The sequence below is a fragment of the Daphnia pulex genome, chromosome 6 (genome assembly GCF_021134715.1).
Source record: "Daphnia pulex isolate KAP4 chromosome 6, ASM2113471v1".
Taxonomy (NCBI): Eukaryota; Metazoa; Arthropoda; class Branchiopoda; order Diplostraca; family Daphniidae; genus Daphnia; species Daphnia pulex.
The window spans coordinates 1902845-1921991 of NC_060022.1; the positions used below are offsets into that span (position 1 = coordinate 1902845).

At 43.9% G+C, this 19147-nt stretch overlaps 2 protein-coding genes across 13 annotated transcripts in view; one reads left to right on the plus strand and one right to left on the minus strand.

Moving 5' to 3' along the window:
* LOC124196189 (neurobeachin-like) overlaps positions 1 to 7638 on the minus strand; it is a 34798-nt gene extending 27160 nt beyond the window's left edge. For 2 of the 12 annotated variants that reach the window (XM_046591055.1, XM_046591053.1), the window contains exons 1-16: positions 7258 to 7638; positions 6357 to 6461; positions 6164 to 6290; positions 5903 to 6094; positions 4200 to 5837; positions 3950 to 4101; positions 2317 to 3889; positions 2100 to 2250; positions 1876 to 2029; positions 1613 to 1792; positions 1374 to 1538; positions 1060 to 1300; positions 765 to 938; positions 407 to 552; positions 232 to 318; positions 15 to 156 (exon numbers count right to left, since the gene is read on the minus strand). In XM_046591055.1, the coding sequence (XP_046447011.1) occupies positions 15 to 156; positions 232 to 318; positions 407 to 552; positions 765 to 938; positions 1060 to 1300; positions 1374 to 1538; positions 1613 to 1792; positions 1876 to 2029; positions 2100 to 2250; positions 2317 to 3889; positions 3950 to 4101; positions 4200 to 5837; positions 5903 to 6094; positions 6164 to 6290; positions 6357 to 6461; positions 7258 to 7425 (5395 nt within the window). In that variant the 5' untranslated portion in view covers positions 7426 to 7638. The remainder of the gene's footprint in view (positions 1 to 14; positions 157 to 231; positions 319 to 406; positions 553 to 764; positions 939 to 1059; positions 1301 to 1373; positions 1539 to 1612; positions 1793 to 1875; positions 2030 to 2099; positions 2251 to 2316; positions 3890 to 3949; positions 4102 to 4199; positions 5838 to 5902; positions 6095 to 6163; positions 6291 to 6356; positions 6462 to 7257) is intronic. The other 10 variants (XM_046591064.1, XM_046591062.1, XM_046591063.1 and 7 more) reach the window with 8 other exon arrangements.
* Positions 7639 to 10148: 2510 nt separating this feature from the next.
* On the plus strand, positions 10149 to 17852 carry LOC124196524 (ecdysone receptor-like). The gene is made up of 4 exons (XM_046591646.1): positions 10149 to 10941; positions 14454 to 15308; positions 15397 to 15925; positions 16018 to 17852. Exons 2-4 carry the CDS (start codon positions 14511 to 14513, stop codon positions 16962 to 16964), a joined length of 2274 nt encoding a protein of 757 aa, XP_046447602.1. The 5' UTR covers positions 10149 to 10941; positions 14454 to 14510; the 3' UTR covers positions 16965 to 17852.
* Positions 17853 to 19147: the final 1295 nt, after the last annotated feature.

The window sequence follows — 19147 nt, forward strand, 5'->3', positions numbered from 1 at the left end:
GAATGAAAAATTACCCGGTCTTTGTTGATCTTCCCGTTGTTCATCAAGGTTCACATCAGTCCAGGACGTTTCTTCTTCGTTGACGACAGATGCCGCCCTAGAGGTCTCAGTCGGGACGACTTTTCCGCTTCTTATCGACACGCTGTCTCCTTCGTTCTGTTGGGAAAGACATGATGAATAATTGAAACAATAGGAACGAGGTCATCGGCACAAGTCAAATGAACTGCTTGCCTTAGAAGCAGGAGAATTAGTTGTAGCATTATCTCGGTTATTGGATAAGATTGGGTTAGAAGCAGTCGCAGACTTGGTAGAAGGTTTCTATTGCCGAATGCCGAAGCAAGGTTAGCACACTCAATTGTAAATTCAACGCAAAACTGGTAGCGATCTAAATTCATTTCAAACTAACCTCGGATTTATAACTGGATTCAGAACGGCGCTCTGCAATGACGGATGAGTTCATTTCGTCGATTTCAATGACTTCCTCTTCTCCGCCCCTTCCGTCCTCGGCCGCATGCTCTTCATCCGGTGTCAAGACTCCGTTACCATTGTGGCCTGGGAAAACGTAACAAAAACATCAATCAGCATGGATCATTGAGGAAAAAACTGCAACTACAACACAATGACCAAACAACCAAATACAACAATCAAATCTATTGGCAAGATAGAAAAAAGTTGGCATTCGCTTTAAGAGCATGCAATTCCGTTTCCCTACTGAGCATGCGTCCGACGACATTTAAAAGACGCATTGGCGGAAAGAAAAATACCCATGGCGGAGGATTGTTGCCATGGAAGCGGTTCTGGTCCGTACACGTGGTTCTTGACGCGCACAGACGTCTGAGAGTGCTGATGATTCGACACAGGTTGCTGATGATGAGGGTGGGATGGCCGGCCATGGGCGTGAGTCCATTCACGGCTCGAGCCACGCATGTGGCATGAAGCTGGCGATGATTTACGATCATGATTACCACATTCATCATTACAAATTTAAGGATTTTTTCCCATCCATTTTTGCTTCTTTAAAACTAAAACAAGACAAATAAATGAAATGTTATGTTATACCCGGTTCATGGAGGGCGCCTGGGCTGTTGAATCCAGTAGAGGGTGGTTCTAAAATGTCACGGTACTTGGAGACCATGAGGACCGAAACGAAATAAACGATAGCCAAAGAAAGGAACTGGGCTTGTTTGGTCTCTTCCACGTCTCGGTAAATGACGGCCCTCAATCGGTTCACGTCCAAGTCTTGCAGCAATCGGTCGACGTCGCGAATTGGACCACCGAAAGTCGGCAAATCTTCGCCATCCTAAACGATTCCATTAAGATCCATACTGAAGGTTGATTTCAAGATCAGCGAGGAGGTGTCAACTGCTACTTACCGCAGACTGGGAGTGAAGCTTGAAGTGACTGTGAGCTCCCTTAATGAGCGATACCAAATGAGACGCTCTGGGAGACAAACTCGATTCCTCGTTACAGCGAAGCCAGCTACCCAATCGAGTGCGTTCCTTGCACTCCAAACAATTGCGGACAGCACAAGTACACACCTATGAAATGGTAATGAGATACATGATATGACTCAACAGTCCATAGTGACGTTCACTCTCAATTGCAGTATTACCAAGCGCAGGCACTGACGGAGTACTCCTCCTGTCGCCATATTCTTTTCCGACTCCAACTCTGACAAGTTGATGGAAGAGGCGAAGACGAGAAGGTCGGCCATGGCTGACAGGCGCTGAAGGAAGCTGACGGCAACTTCAACAGGGAGCCCTTGAGTTGGCTCGACAATATCCAGCTCGCTCTACAAAAAAGAGGAATGAAGATAAGCATCTCAAATGTTAAAATTGACAAGAATGTCACATTGAAATGGAAAAGAATCATTACGTGAGGAGAAGTAGCTGAAGCCAGTAAAGGCAGTAATCCACCGCAAGCGATAATCAAATTATCCGACAATTGCGATATCAAATGGACGGCGTTGACGACGAATATGGCGCTCTCTCCGCTGTTGACAAATTCTAGCACCGACTTGGTGCTATGACTAAAAATGTTATGTTATTATTACACATTCTTTTTTTTTCCATCTAGTCATAAGTTTAAGGTAATTTTACTTTCTCCATGTGTGCAAATCAGCTTCAATGGACCCGAGCAAGTCAGATAGTAATCGCTGATGGACATATGACCATCGGAATTCCGGGATGCGGAACGGAGGCCGAGAAGGACCTGGACTGAATGTCTGCGACGTTTTACTTCGACCAACTTCTAAACCAAGGGAGCGAAAACATTATCGTAAAATTTGTCATAATAAGTCATGTCGGAATGGCGTACCTTTCTTGTTCTGCTTCTTTGGCGACGGTTCACGCGATTTTTCCGGAGACAAATGAGTTTCTTTACTTTCTTCCTTCTGGTGATTTTCGTTGGCAACTGCTCCTTCATCCTTGACTGCAGCGGTTGGCTGTTCTTGGGCGGGTTCGGAAGCAGCCGGTTGGTCCTGAATGCGTGCACTGTGGGACTCCATGGAACTAGTCATACTCTCTCCTTCTCCATCATCTTCTAGTTGCAAATCCAGCGCTCCTGATACAGTCTGCAAAGGCTTCTGTTCCACTATTTCTGGCACAGATTCCTGTTGTTCTGTCAATTCCGGCTCTGGCTTTTCTTCGTTGCCATCCACTTCTTCACTTAATTGAGTCGTGGGCGTGTCGCCACTGTCGTCTGTTTTAGGATCCTGTTTCTCTTCCATTTCGCCAACGATCGAATTTTCCAGTTCTTTGCTTTCATCATCTGATGCATCTTTTTCTACGGTTGCTTTCAGATTAAGTTTTTCTTCCATTTTAGTAACAATAGCAGAGTCGAGCTCTTTGTCTTCTTCATCTCCCGATCCACCGTTCAACTCGGTAAATTTAATTGGACTTCCACCATTCACAGGAATCTCCATGGTAACATTATCACTGTCTTCATCGCTAACTCCAGGAACCAATGGTTTATCTGGATGTGTTCGTTCCTCCATTTCCCCACGAATTTCATTGATTTCTTGATCCATGCTATCAGATCCCACCTCTTCGTTCGGATCGACAAGAGATTCGTGGCTCTGCACAACGCCTTCGGTGTCTTCCGGTTGAACAGGCACGACAATTTCCTCCTTCTGCGTCGTTGATTCCGCTATGGTGACGACTTGCTCGTCTGCCGACGCCGGAAAATCTTCGGAAAAAGTTCGATTGGATTGATTTTCCTTTTCCATTTCTTTTTCACCTTGTGATGACAAAGTGACACGTTCATTACATTCGGTCGGAGGATCGATTGGACTGGCGTTGTCATGCACTTCCACAATGGGGGCGGGCGACACCATATCCGGATAAGGGGTGACCTTTGAAGCTAAAACTGCCGATTCTCTTTGTCCTGAAATCGTGCTTACTGGTCGTTGCTGACGAAGATCAGGATCGGTTATGTGATCACTTCGATGACGCTCATAATGGGCGTACATATCGGCAAACTGGAGTTTGAATTCCTCAAAAGAAACCTTGGAATGAACAATGGCCAATGTGTCGACCCAGACACGCCAACCTCCGTATTCGTATTTGATGGCGTGATGAAGCAGTGTGCGGAAGAGCGAATAGACCATGTCGGATATCAAATGTTCTTCGGCCGTTCGAGGCACAATGTAAGCCATGGAGATAAGCCACTCCTGCCACACCGACATTTGCAAGACTGTACGACGATTTTCCCGATTGTTATTGCACAAAAACGCCATGTCTGTCAGAAAGATTTTTTTGATTTCCATCAAGGATTCGGAAGGCTTCGATTGCCGGATCAGAGTAGCCATCACTTTTAAAATCATCGGGTTTTCCAGTCTTACGTGAGACTCTGGTTCTGAATGGCGTACGCGTAGTATCTGCTGTGTCACCTGTGATTTTAAGAAACAGATAAATAAAGATTCGGACAAATACGTGAGCACTCAACTGACTTGTTCGGTGAGGATTTCATAAAGAACGTTGTAGGTTGGCAACGAGAGGCAATCTTCATGAATCGAAAGCCGGTCGGCTAGCAGCATGTGTAAATTGTGCGGCGTCATGACGTCGTACTTGCGCTTGTGCGTCGATCGAGCCAAAAAGAAACCTAAAAGAAGTTGAAGAAGTTTTATAATCAAAACTTTTGAGCACTTGACTAAATCCACGTAAAGCAGGTAGGAGGGGTTAGTTTCTGTATGTTTTTACCTAGAATTTTTAAGGCCATCAACCTGGTCGACTGGCTGGGTGAACCAACCAATTTGAAGACTGCCCTCACGCCCTGCTTGGCATCAAACGCTGGCACCATGGCAGCTGGAAATTCAGCTAACAAAGCCGTTAATAACTGCAATACGTCTTGGATGTTTTCGTCCTCATTCATAGTTGTCAAGTAGTTGAGGATACTCTGAAGTTCATCCTCTTTACTTCCATCTCCCATCATGGTCAGTTGTTTCAAGAAGAGCAGAATCAATGCACGGATAGTCAGCACGTCTTTCTGCGACGGTCGTATTCCATCCAAGCCCTTCGGCGTGATGCCGGAGGACGATCGCGGGTTGACGACCCAATAATAATACTTGAGCGTATGGACTGTTTGAAGAACTGTCGAGACCCTCCGGACCGTCGTATAAATGTGCGTATCGTGGACGAAATCGGTGGCCAAATAGGAATAGAGCCGCGTCTGTACTTCAGTCGTCGCATAAATCCAGAGTGACGGATTGAAAAGGACGTGATCCAACAGTTGTTTCAAAAGGATATCGGCATTGGGCGATGGAGAGGTGACCAAGAACTTGGTCAAGTTCAAAAAGGCATTGAGAACATCCAGCGTCAGGTGGTTGCGTGACAAACGTTGCAGCAGGTGGCTCACCACTAGAAATCCACGGTTCTGCATCATTTGCTGTTGGACGGTGGGCGAACTTTCAATCAGCTCGCAAAGAAACGCCACTAGTTTACTGCAAACTGTGTAATCCCGATCATCTTGACTCTCCGAGCCATCCTTTTTACCGTCACCAGTGGGGACAGAGTCCTCGACGGGCAGGTCCAGTTGCGTGAAGAGTGGGAAGAGGAGTTGAACGCCGCCGATGGAGTTGAGCGTGTTGTGAACCGAATTCGTGATGACAGCTTGTACACCAGACAACATGAGGGCGTGTGGAGTATGGACGAAGTAAGATTGGTTGCCTTTGGGGGCCGATTGTAAACAAAGTTGCCCGTCAGTAGCAACTGCATTGTACATAAAAACAATGGCATTGGCTAACTTTCCATCGTATAATACGCGTCGATGATTTTCTGGAAGGTGTACCGGGGTCTCGTTTTCAAAACGGAATTGGCTTTTATAGCCTGGCCCGAGTCGGTGCATAGCGCAGACCTGGTGAGCAGAGAGTGCTTCGCTAAAAAGGTAGACAGCTGCCATTTGACCACAGAAAAGGCGGTCATCGTCTAATTCTGGAGTGGCACCAATGTGGCACTTGTCCCAGGCTTCTCCTGTGGAGATGGACCACGTCATTTCAGTAGAAGAGGCGAGTTGGCCATTGACAAAACACTTGATCTCGCTCTTGGTCCATCGATTGTAAATGTAAACCACGGCCAACATGTACCATCGTCGCGGTTGGAATTCGTATTGGACGCAGTGCTGGAACCCTTTTCCCTTCACTTTAGTTGATGTCAATACGAGACAGCTACCAACAAAGTGGGCCGAGTAACCCAACCCTTTGCTAGTCCGGAAGCAGTACAGGTATGGCTTCTCTCTCTCAATGTTGACAGCATTGACAGGATCTAACCGAAACCAGGTGGTGAATGTGAAGCCGTTTTCTTGTGGCCACTTGGCCATGGGAGGCAACACTAGAGCCGATCCTACAACCAAAAGATATTTGACATCCGACTATTTGTTTAAAAAAAAGTTGACCATGTTTGCAAACCTTTGTTTCCTGGGAATGTTATAAAAACTTCCGGTCCGCTACGCAGCGGCATTTGCCTTAGGACATGAAGTAATTTTACTGAATGACGTGGCCAACGACCATTTTCTGCCCGCATAGCTCGAAACAGTAATTTCAATTCAGTCACTCGGATGCTGTAGCTGCTCAATACACCCAACACTTCGACGAGGAGATCTACCGAGATCGCACAAATGCGTTATAAAGCTATTTTTAAAAATAAAAAAAGCTACTTAAAATTCATACCAGCAACAATGGGCTCGGCTGTTTTTAAACGTGCCAGAACTGGCCGAATAAGTCCAACTTCAGTGCAGGCTTGTAAATTCCGGACACTTTTCCTTAGAATGGCGATGAATATGCTCCATATTTCCGCCTAGAAGAATAACAATGAAGTACGATAATTAGATGAATAATTTGACTATTATCCGGAGTCTCTTACCTGCAAATTGCAAGGGCAGTTGTCAAGAAAGGCGAGCATGTGCACAACAGATTCACCATCATGGATTACGAAGTTGAGCTCCATGTCGAACTCGCCACCAACTAACTATAAAATGAACGAAAACATAAGAATTGAAATTTTGCACGAACAATCAAATTTGAGGGGATTTTCAGGGAAATGAATTTTAGCTAAATTAGTCGTTTGCATCGCAAATTGGGACGGAAATGAGTGAAATTTGGCACAGCCACACAGTAGGTCTAATTTTAAATAGTCCCATGATAAATTTCCACACAAGTAGATTATCATTTAACTCAGCTGCCAAGGGAAATTTTGGTAGAACCATCAAAATTCTAAGTTATGAATTTTTGTTCAAAACATAGCATCCAGTTAAACTTTCACACATGATATCTATACACTTAAATTCATTAATGGCAAATAGGAATCAGAAAGACAAGACAACTGAGGACTGTAGAGAAACCAATTTACGGTTGAGTTTTTACTAGTCAAGTCAATGTGCAATGGTTAAACTCTAATGCAAGCAAACTGTAAAAGAACTATATTCTTGTTTTGTCTGCAACTGCATAGTTATATCTACTAAATTCTGTTCCATTTTATATCACACAGTGATTACTTGCAGCAGAGAAATATGGTGTGTGGTAACACGAATAATAATGTTTCTATATAACTAGCAATTATTTTCTCAAACGAAGAATTAGAAACACATCAAATTAACTGAGTAAGTTAAATTTTGAATTATTTGGATATTGTGTAACAAACCTAAAATACAATGCCCAGATAACTTAATAAGCTATAGAGATGTTTTCATAACAAAGGGTGCTCTAACATTTCGTTCTACAATAGTCCATATTTTTCTATGAGTCTTGAGGAATTGAAAAGTTACCAGGTAAAGGACGGATTCAAGGATTTCTTTGCGAGAGACATGGCTTGCTTCTATAAACCTCACTAAGCAAGCAAATTTCAAGCTAGTCTCTGTTGATGCCTGCAAGACAGCCGGAATCCCTCCATCACTCCAGTCAGTTTCTTCGGCATTCTTTCCGTTTGAATTCATTTTCGAAATTTGTTTTCTAATACTTTGAAATTAGCTGTAGGAGAGAAGTCTCCCGATGGCCCTGTAATAAAAACATAAGCTCCAACCTAGCAAAGTCCCTAAATAAAGAACTGATTCTGGACTGTTTTAAAAAACCGAAAGTAGTAGAACAAATTGTACACATACACATATACACTCGAGACAGACAGACACGGCTGAATGACATTAGCAGTAGAACTGTAGAAGTCACGACAGGGAAATAGAGATGAGCTCTATGATGCAACGTTCCGTAACCGGCAGCGAACCCTCTGGTGGCAATTTCGGAAAAAACATTTCTCAATCAAATCTTAAAATTAAGAATCAAAATCTTAACAAAAACGAATTATTTTATGTTATAATTCTTTTATGTTAAAGATATTTTAAAACAATGTATTATTTCATTGAAATTCTTAATGCAATATTTAAAACTTTACACTAATACGTTTATGGACCTGTGATAAAATTATCACTACTTTAATTAGGATTATCTATTATTTCTCGGACAACAAAAGTCAATTCATTCAGTTGACACTTATGTTAATTTGCTGCGGCAGTTGAACACAAGAGGACCCAACCGATATCGACTGGCTTCTCTCTTTTTTCTCTAATCCAGCTCTCAGCTGATTAGCATACAACGGCGCCACATCACTTTTGATGAATAAAAAAGCAATTGTAAATTTGTAAATTGTAATTTTTTTTTGAGCTTTCGAAACAATAAACCCAGCGTTATAATGAGATCGATTGGCATTATAAAACCACGATCCGTTTTCACTTGGAAAATGAAATCGAAGAAGGCGAATGGTCACCCAATAAGTCGATACTCATTGACGTATATACTGAAGAAAGCGCGAGTGGCAAGTAATCGATTGATTCCCTTGAAAGCTGAACGGCCCTCTTAAAGCAACGTAATACATTTCCAATGATAACCTCTCTAAAAATGTTATGTGTTGCCAGTACTTTCTATTTTTTTCCAGTAAACTCAGCAAATGGAGAATGCGTGCAATCGCTGAATCTCCCATGGCAATCCCGAACCGGTTCAAACACGACCGATTGTGAAATCGAGCTGCAAGCGTTAAGCTAGTGTGACGATAACACACGTTTTGCAGGGCTAAAGCTAAACACACCGCAAACACAAGTTTCATATAAAGCTAGATTTAACGAAGCATTCCAAAGCCATACTAATTTCAATGAGAAAATAGGAGAATTTAGGAACGAGAGGGAACCACGCCATTATCGCTGGAAGGGCGACAAGGCTACCATTTTTAATTTTCAGTTGGCATCATCATTATAACGCTATAGGGATTGAAGAGGATGATGTGGGCAAGTAAAACAATTAGTAGTAGGACCCCTACCCACCACCCCCCCCCCCCAAAAAAATAACCGTGGTCCGCATTATAACTACGCCATTACATCATCAATAATTCATTTCCAACTATTAGTACGTGCGAGCGTCCGGTTTACCCTCGTTAATGATGTTAACGAAGGGACGACGGGCGGTTTAGCGTCCAGGACCGTTAGATGGCAGCTGAATCCTCTATCCTCGTTTCTTTCACTTTTGACATTCGCTCTACCGAATTGCCTAATGAATAATTCACGTAGGCTTATATACTTGCCTCTGATGCCTGCACGGGTGAAGCTAGTGATCCACATGCGCAATCATTTTTGTCAGTCGTTTTCCCTCTGCAGGAATCGTCGTCGCCGTCGCTCTACATGTCGATCAATAAAATTCATTTTTTTGAAAGTTGTAAGCGGACGTGCTGCTCTTCCATTTGACTTCGACGGCGACATTGACTTTGACTGGAAGATAAACACGAAACTCCTTTGATATTTCATTACCTCGACTGGTTTTCCAAGGAGGCGTCGGCCTATGAATTAAAAATGGGCCACTTGTTATTTAATGAGCCCATGTGGATGCGCTGTGACGTAGATATACAGATCAAATGATTATTTCAGCGCACGGGTTGTTGTCGGTTGTTATAAACCGACTTTCAATCCAATTGTGCATTCTCGTGTTTCTGGAATGTGATCTCTTTTTTTCTTCTTCTTTTTTAAGGGATAAACAAGAATCCCAAATGAAAACATCTCTGATAAAATGGTTTTAGCCTTCAGCAGCAGCGTTTCTCCCCGTCCTTTTACGAGCTTGGCAACAGCTGTATTTAGTGTTTACTTTAATTCCCCATTTGCTATGGCGATCTGAGAGCAGATCGGATTCCATTTTGAGTAGATCGACGATGATGATGACCTTCCGATTGGAGCGAAAAACAAAAGTGTCAAGGCAAAGTCCTAGGTGGCGTTGCAAGTACATAAGAGCCAAGAAAAATGACGCAAGTCTTTACGTAACCACCACGCATACAAAGTAATAGAGAAGGACAAATCACAAAGTATTGAAAGAATTCTTTTTTTTTTAATGGCCACTATTTAACCTGTACTGAGAGACAGGTAAACCATTTAATTGATCCTGCCGCCCATTGCTCTGCATCTCACACCGAGCGATCAAAACTTTTTGGATTTAATGACGCTGCGATGATATCAATCAAAACACCATCATCACATAAAACGTTGAAGGCCCCAACGTAACGATCTTGTTCAACAACATCTCGCCGTCCCGTCCCTGCTCCTTTTGGACTGACGTCACGGGAGCACCGCCCATCTCCCACCTCCTTTCGTCTACCATAAAAGAAAAAAAACGAACGCGCCAGCAGCACAACCACCGTGCTGATTGGGTCCTGCGCGTTTAAGTGCCATGACATAGCGTCTGCGCGTCCACGGTCTCGCTACGTGATTTTCTCTTTTTCTTTTTCCTTTTTTCTTCTTTCTCTCCCGTCTATTCGGTTTTTTCTCTGTTCTTCCTCGTTTTCGTTGCTTTGGCTCACGGTAGAGCAGCAGCCAAGGACTGTGGCAGAGAGAGTCCCAAATGCTGCACCGTCTCTCTGCGCTCTCCCAGCTGGTCGTCCATTTCAAATAGGAAAACTTGGGCTGAAATTCACTAGTGTGGCTTTGAACGTGGCCAAGTGCCCAAGTCAAGAAGAGAGTCTCCCTAGCGAGCGCCAGTTTATTATTGTTTTCATTTCTTTTTCATTTCTCATTCGTGTCTGTGTGTTGTTGTTGTTGTGTGTGTGCAGCAGCAGCAGCAGCAGGGCTTCAAATTCTTTATTTTCCCCCCATTGTTTTCGCGACTTTTGTATAAGAGTTTTTTGAAAAAGAAACTCAGTTTCGGGTTATCTGTCGACCGAATCGGTTGACTTTTTTTTCTCTGGTCGCTTTTTTTTCATTTTGGTGATTTTTTTCGTTTCGTTTCGACCGCGTCTGACGTGTGCCGATGGAGACACCACAACAAGTTGCCTGTTACTCGTGTTTCTTCTTCTTCTACCTTGCCTGCCGAACGACGATGGATTAATAGAAGTGTCCCGGCAGCAGCGAATAAACCCAAACTTTTATCGAGACGCTAACTTATCCAATTGAAAGTGAAAAACAACAACACCGTTACCTGATTGTGAGGTGAGTAATTCTGACCCCGTTTGAAAGTATAGAATGTTGTTACACTGTTACGTAAGCGCCGTGTACAGAAAAATTCGTTGCGTCAAAAGAAAACCAAAAGTGTGTCCAATTTTGGTTCCGTTTCTTATCTCTGGGCGCACACTGAGTCTCCCAAACGTACAGCAAAAGAAAAGAGAAGAGTGAAAGTTTCATTATATTTATGAAATATCTCGCTCTCCATTTTCAATTGGGATTTGTTTACAATTAAAAAAAGGCGAACGGAGTTAGCCGCAAGCAGAAAGGAAAGATGCGGTCATCCTTGCGGAACAAGGAACACGTACACTGTCACAAATCCTTCTCTTTCTCTCTCTCTCTGTCGCGGGATTGTTTTTCGCGCAACAAATTCTTCTCCGACAACTATCAATGTCCGCTTTTCACGACATCGATCCGTGTTGGTGAAGAAGAGTAAAAAAAACGTGCAGAGATGCATGGATCGGATGTCTGGCCCACCTGTGCGCCAGTCAGTCACGACGAATAACGGCGTGAAAATGACAAAATACACAATCATCTTTTCTTATTTGGGGGGGAACTCAGCCTCTATACACGAATAGTAGCAATAACAGAGACGTTTGTGAATTTGCGTCGTGTATATTCGTGTGCCAGTTGCGGATCAAAATCGGAGAGCGCGACGCGCCACATGACGACACATAGTGTGTTTATATCATCCGTGTGTGTGTGTTAACGTTTCCGCTCTTATATACGTACACTTGCTGGTAAGCGAGGGTCAGTTTGTAACATGAGGAGCCACGAAAAATCTAATTCCGTCATAATGTAAACCGTACGTATAACTACATAGCAGTAGAGCAGCAGCAGGATCTGTAATAGGAAGAGGAATTAAAAAAAAAAAAAAAAAAAAAAAAACAAATAAGATAGAAAAAATGAATCATCTTTTTTATTTGTAACCATTTCTGGGGTCTCGGACGACAGACTTTTTCCTGTGTGTACACCTAATATGTTACTGAACAGTTATTTACCGTTTTCTAGATGCCAGTGTGTGTGTGTGTGTAGTGTGTGCGTTGGAAATCAGATTTGTGAGTGTCAGGCTTACGCTGACTTTTGGAAACTATAATGCGTCAACTTGTTTGGCTTCTCTCTTTCTCTCTCTCTCGACTGACAAATGATGTTTGACATTTACTAGACGCCAGTGTATTATTTAACCTTATCTCTAGCCAAGCAGAATTACGGGGTGGCAGCAGAATACGCAGTTTCTGATGAATCCGCTTTTTTTTTTCACAGTGTGAAATACCAAGAATTAAAAAAAGGTGGAATCAATGTTTAGCACCTCCGAAATGAAATTGGTTCATCGCTTTCATTAAAGACCAGTTTTTATTTTCAATTTTTTTTTTTTAACACTACCACCAAACGCCAGCAGGAGAATGTTACGTCGACTTCTTTTCTTGAGTCTTAATTCCTGATGCCTTGGGCGCGGAGAAACTTAGACGGTTAAGTTGCACGGGTTCCTCTGGCGCTTCGACAGAGAGAACGGTCTTGTCTGTGTGATGATAGTAACTTAAAAAAAAAAAAAAAATCCAAAATAGCTGCTGACTCGTGCGCGTTTGTTGTTCAATGAATTTCAATAAAAAATCGCCGAGTCGCGATTCGAGTCCCGCGGGATTTCTCCTTTTCAGAAAGAAAAATGGGAATCTATAAACAGCCAAATTATTTTATTTTTTTTCCCCACCGGTTAGAAGTTTTAAACCAAAAGGCGAAATAAAAAAAAAAAATTGTTTTACACTCGACTCGGCAGCCAACACAACAGGAATCAATAGAAATATGGGAGTCACCATTTCGGCGATTCAAACCAGCAGCAGCATATATACAATTCTAGTATACATACGGGAGAGAGCGATCACCCTTTTGGGCAATGTTTGAATTCATCCATCAAAAGACTTGGGCTATGTAAGTCTTCCGCGATCCGTCAATACTGGCTAATAATCTATAGCTCTCTATCTCTTGCCTTTGAAAAGGGACATGTATATAGTCAGCATGTCTGTCCTCTCTTGGTATCCGTCTGGCCCCATCATGCAGTTAGAGCTTTACAGCACTAAATTGTACAATAAATAACTTGTCTCCAACATATACTACAAAGTTACATGTCTGCGCCCACCCCCCTCTAAAAAAAATTTGGGGAGAAATATCTAAACGAGGTACGCGAATGAGCAGCAGCCAGCGGACTAGTAGGGACAGGGCCAAAGCGATCGATATCACAAGATGATCGTTTGCTCTTTTCTATTTTTACACGCGCCCTTCTTCCGTCTTATCTCTTGCCAATCGATACATTAAAATGCACACAATGCCGAGACCCCCTTTTACTTTTCCCTTTTCTTTTGGCTTCGGCAACTTTTAAAAAAAGTCACGCGGTCTCCGCTCGTATTAGACTATACATATGTCTGAAGGAGGTGAGGGCCGGCCCGTGTCTTGCCGCGTGTTCGGCTTACACACTGTCGTGACAGCCCCGTGAATTGATCCCTTTTTTTTTCCAAGTTAGACCATTTTCCAGCAGATCTCAAATTTCATAGTCTATTTTCTTAGTATTTCTTCATCTTATTTCCCCCTTTAAATATGGGGTTCGGCAACTTGCAAAGTTACCGGTCGACACTTATCAGTCTGTGCGTGGAACGTGTGTGTGCAGCAGCAGCTAGTGTAGTAGTCGGGGAGGTACGCACGAGAGCAGCTACAGGAATAATCATCACATGACAAGTAGAAGCGCCGCGTCTCATTACGAAGGAGAAATGGACCGTGCAAGGAATAAGGAGCAGCATCACACGTTTTCATAATGATTATACTACACCGGAGTCATGAAACCATTTCACGAGAGTTACCATCTATTCCGCCGACGTGGCATCCGGAGGAAAAAAGAAATGAAAGAGAGTTCCACCCGCTCTCCAATTATTTAAGAGACAGTCACGCAGACAGACACACTCATCTACTCGTCGTTTTCTTTGACTTGTTCCCACGTGTCGTCTGTTTTTTGTTTGTCATCGCAGAGGACATAAAAATTGAAAATAATAATTTACTGAAACTCAAACACTTTTGGTGTGTTTTGTACCTGATGCGAGCGAAATTCAGGAAATGACGCAACGCTGGAGAATCACGCGCCGCCAGCGTTGTTTGTTTTGCGTGAACGTCTAAATTTGGAACGCCAATCGAGATATGAGTCTAATAATTTTGTGTACTGTGGCGTTGGAAACAAGCCCGCGTTTAAAAATAAGAAAAGGGGGCAGCCGCTATATAGATAAATATGTTTTTTGGGGTTTCGTGACCGAAATAACTCGATTATAAAATTAAACGATGAGGATATGATGTAACTGGCACATAGAGCAGCAGCAGCAGCCACAACACGTATCCGTGTGCGATTGGGAATGGCAGCAGCAGGTTGCATTTACCAAAAGATTAAAAAAGAAACACAGTTTTAAAATAGCCACACAATATAATGAGCTGACCGAGTGGTGTAATAAGGAATATCTTATCAGTTCCACAGGCCAGTTGCCTATCGACAGCGGAGGTGAAGGGAAGCCAAACTGAAAAAAATGGATCCGATGGCCAATCCAATCAACAGCCTCGGCATGATGGCCAACTTCGATCCCATCGTCGACTCGGCCGCCTCCGCCTACCACAATTACAACTTAACTTCCAACATCATGCACAGCAGTGGCCCATCTTTGTCTCATCACCAGCACCAACCACAACAACATCCAGCGGTCGCCGTCAAATTGGAGAACAACGGCCCTTCGAACGTTCCGCTCCATCCGGTGATGCCGCCCAGCGGGAGAGGCGGAGTGGTCAAGTACTGCGGCGTTTGCGGCGACATCGCCAAGAGTTACCATTTCGGCGGATTGTCGTGCGACTCGTGCAAGGCCTTCTTCCGGCGCTCGGTGCAAAACGACAACTACCTCCACTTCCAGTGCTGTCACCGCGGCCAGTGCGTCATTTCCCTGTCGAACCGCAAGAGTTGCCAGTATTGCCGCATGAAGCGATGCTTCGCCATCGGCATGGAGAAGAGCTGGGTCATGACCGAGGAGGAGCGCAAGGCTCTCATGAAGGCCAGGGCCGAGAAGAAGCTCAGCAAACAACTGGCGGCTTCGGCCACTTCGACAACGACCGGTGGCAAATCCATTTACAATTATTCGTCGGACGACGGGGCTTCGACATCCAGCAGCAGCGACTACGAGCCACAGATCGAGCGGATGATCGATTTCTTGGCCCCACTCGAAATCAAAGAAATCGAATCGATCGTCACTAAATACATGCACGCTTACCAACACGTTCCCTATCGCACGGAATTGCGATTCTTCGATAGCGACCGTCCCGGCGTCCAAGTCATGGAGGTAAAATAATAATTCAAATAGCCCGCCATTTCCTATTTTAGCGATTTAAAAAATTCTTAATGAGATATTTCGATCCTGTTGTAATTAGATGTTTGGAACGCTGATTCGTCGATTCGCCTTTTACGCCCGACTGATGGCCGACTTCTCAAGTTTACCATTCCAGGATCAGAGCTGCCTGCTGAAAGGTGGCGTCCTGGAAATGTGCGTGTTGAGGGGGGCCCTGGTCTACGACCCGTTGAAGAATCGCTGGCCAAACGCCAACATGTCCATGTACAAGGACGCGCCAACTCTCAAGCTGGACAACATCGGCCACCTGACGTCGTCGCGCATCTTCCAGATGCACATGGAATTCATCAACACGATCCAGCAGATGGGCGTCGACGAGCCGACCATCATGCTGTTGATCTTGATTGTCCTCTTCACGCCCGAGCGGGCCGGACTGGTCCGCACCCGATGGATCGAGAAATACCAGGCCTACTACACCTCACTGCTGGAGCGCTACATGGGCTGGCGCTTCGGCACCACCCGATCCAAGTACATGTTCGGCAAATTGCTAACGAAATTGAGCGATCTGAGGGAATTGAGCGACACCCACAACCGCCACAATCTCCAATTAGGTACGTCGAAACAACGTCATGGCGCCCTCAAATGCCTTATGTGATTAATCCAATCCTTTTGATCATTCGAATTTTTCTACTACCCCCGGCAGGCAACGACGAGATCTCTTCGATCCAACACCAACTGCAGCATTTGAAAATCAATCCCTATCCGGAATGTAAAGTGATACCTGATGACGTCGATGGGCCAGCAGCAGCTCTAATGGCTTCTACTGTCGATCCTTCGGTCGCCATTCATCCGGGCGGAGGTTTCCCAGCCGAAGGAGCTCAGCAATCCTTCTACGCTCCGGCGTCCGATGCTCAATCAACGAGGACGTACACCAGTTGCAGCAGTGCCAGCAATATCCAGCAGTCCAATGTTTCCGACGGCAGCACCAGTTACGTGCCCCACCATCAGCAATTTCCACCCGTTCAACATCAGCAGCAGCAGCAGCAGCAGCAACAACAACAACAACATCCGTACACTCAGTCGTATCCCGCGAGTGGCATGGCCCAGCATCAGTCGAGTCAGCACTACATCACACGTGAACCATCCAGCTTGTCTTCTTCCTCCTCTTATTCCTCTTCGTCGTGTTGCGAAGAAGGAGTCCATCTAGGAGCAGGACAGCAAGAAGCCTACCAAACTTATCAGCAGCAGCAACAACAACAGCAACAACAACCCAACCCCGAAATGGCCAACATGGCCCTCCAGTTCATGCAGGCCATCCAGCAATCCGTCAACCAGGTGGTCAACGTTCCCGATTTCGGTTTCGACTGGGTCAAACCCGACTACCAGTTTGACCCGATGGCCGAAGACGATTTAATGGATGCTATTACCACCAAGACGCAATCACCGACCCACCAGACGTACTCCATCTCCTCGCTGGAGGATCCGTCGTCGCCGGAATCGAAATCGAGCGGCAGCAGCTGCAGCGGCAGTTGCAACGACTTCAATTCGTCGATGGTGGCGATCGAAAACGTCCCTGTGACTCAGACAACTATGGAGGAACTCTACGAAGCGCTGGAAGAATATTCAGAGCTCTACGACGCCCAGCATTGACATCGTTCATCAAGGAAAGATATTAATATTAAAAAAAGAAACGAGCATTTCCTTAGAAGAGAACATTGAATGCAAGTTGGTTATGTTTGATGTTTTGTTATATTTTTAGTCCCCTGTCTGTGTGTCATGTCATCATTTCCTGCAGTTCAAAAGGATCGGTAATGCATTTCTCTTATTGTGTTTATGCTGGTGACGATCTGGACCACCGAGTTGCCCAAAACATTTTTATCCGTCGACCCACATGTTGTAAACACACACGTACCTGCCCTTTTTGTAAAACCTCACCTAATACAGGAACGTCATTTGCATATTATATAGTATACGTATACATCTTTTAACTTTGGTTCTCGAAACATATGTCAGACTGTAAAAGAATGAACATTTTGCGAGGGACTCACGTTTTTCTCCTTTTGTATTTTTTTAGTGCGGTCAACTGCCCGTGATGGTGATATAGAGAACGTATTTGTCGTATTCTCACCGACTCTAAAAATCCCTTTCACTTAAAAATCCCAAAATCACCTTTTTTTTTGGAAATTTGATGTTAATACGTGACAGTTGTGTAGCTACTGTAAACTTTCGACATGAGAGTATATCGTCGGCATGATGTTTTCCAAAGTTTGTCAAACACACACCTGTAGCTGTTCCACATCATTGGTATAGTACGTTGACGAAATGTATTGCAGCTATAATTAGGTTAAATTTTTTTACGTAGGTCTACATGGTTCAAAATTGTTAAAAATGAACGTTGCAAAACCCAGCAGCGATGCCGTTATACAGACGAAAATTACACATCTATATATTATTATTATTATTCTATCATTATATTATCTGGACTTTGTTGCTGTCGGAAACCAAAATTAATTAGAAAATACACTGTGTGATGGCATACTGGCTGCGACGGGCTGGAATTTAATTATATCATTTGTCGAATTTGCAACCGTCTGCCGAAATCGGCAGACTATCAATTTGAATAAATCAAAATCCCGCCTCTCAGCAGGAAATGTGAGACGAGTTGACCGCGTAATCAAACTGGTGAAACTGCCCTGTGCCCATTTTTGTAACCCGTAGTCCAGTAGTCTGGCTATAGCCGTTCACATCTTCAATTCAAAATATGGATGACACAATCGCTGACATTAAATAAGTTTCAGATGTTATTGAGTGCTGATGGAGAAGAGGTTGGTTTTATCCCATTTGGAATTGATAAGAAATCGAGACGTTAGCTGCAGTTATACAGAATAATCGCCTGACGCCAACATCTGTTCTTTTGACCGGGCCGACCTTTGAGGATTTTTTCGGGTCATCACTTTGCTCATCTGACCGGGTCGTGAAACCCAACCGGTGAAGTGAGCTGAGTTCCTGGAATAATGACGATGAGAGTCTTAAAGCCTGCCTGCCTGCCGGTCTTATAAACTGTTTTTGCTTGTCACTCCTCACTCGTGATAATAAGTAGCCTAGCTATAATAGGGAAATACTATTGTGACGAGTTCTAATTTGAAATATACCTATATACACGAACTTTTCATATGTGTGACTGCTGCATTATATTATCCCGGCGACTATGCATTATCAGTTGGCTGCACAAGTCAAAAAGGCTCGACATTTTGTTGGATCCGTACAAAGGATTACGTCATCACCTCCACCGAAGTAGTATGTATAGGAAGTTGCTGGCGTCGTTTAATAAAGAGCGAAGGAAGTTGGTGACGCGCTGAATGTTATAAGTCACACATGGAACTTTGTCAAACAAGCGGCGTTATACGCTGGCAGCGCAGTCATTACAAGTAATGTTTGTTATCGATTGTTTTTACTGCACATATGTAAGAGAGGCCCTGCACAGATTCATTTCAACCGGGGAGAAATTGTAATGAGAATGTACAACTTATTAATTAATATAAAGAACTCGAGTATAGCGTCGACCTTCCGGATAAATCTGGATATAGTACTGTATGTTTACCCGGAAGAAAACTCAACAGATGTGAGTAAGTGTGTCTTGTAATACTTATGCAATAAATAATCATTTACCCAATTTGACATAAGGATAAATTGCTAACGCTCGGTTAAACACCAATCGACTAGACGCGAAAAAACATCAAATCGTATCCAACTAACCCTCGCACTTTTATTCCATATGTTGTATGTTATTTTTCCATCTTCCACTGCGTAGAGACCGTCGACACAAGAAGAGG

Coding starts and splice junctions, on each gene's coding strand:
- LOC124196524 (XM_046591646.1), top strand. CDS start 14,511: ATGGATCCGATGGCCAATCCAATCAACAGCCTCGGCATGATGGCCAAC. Junction 15,309..15,396: donor CCGGCGTCCAAGTCATGGAG/GTAAAATAATAA, acceptor TGTTGTAATTAG/ATGTTTGGAACGCTGATTCG. Junction 15,926..16,017: donor CCGCCACAATCTCCAATTAG/GTACGTCGAAAC, acceptor TACCCCCGGCAG/GCAACGACGAGATCTCTTCG.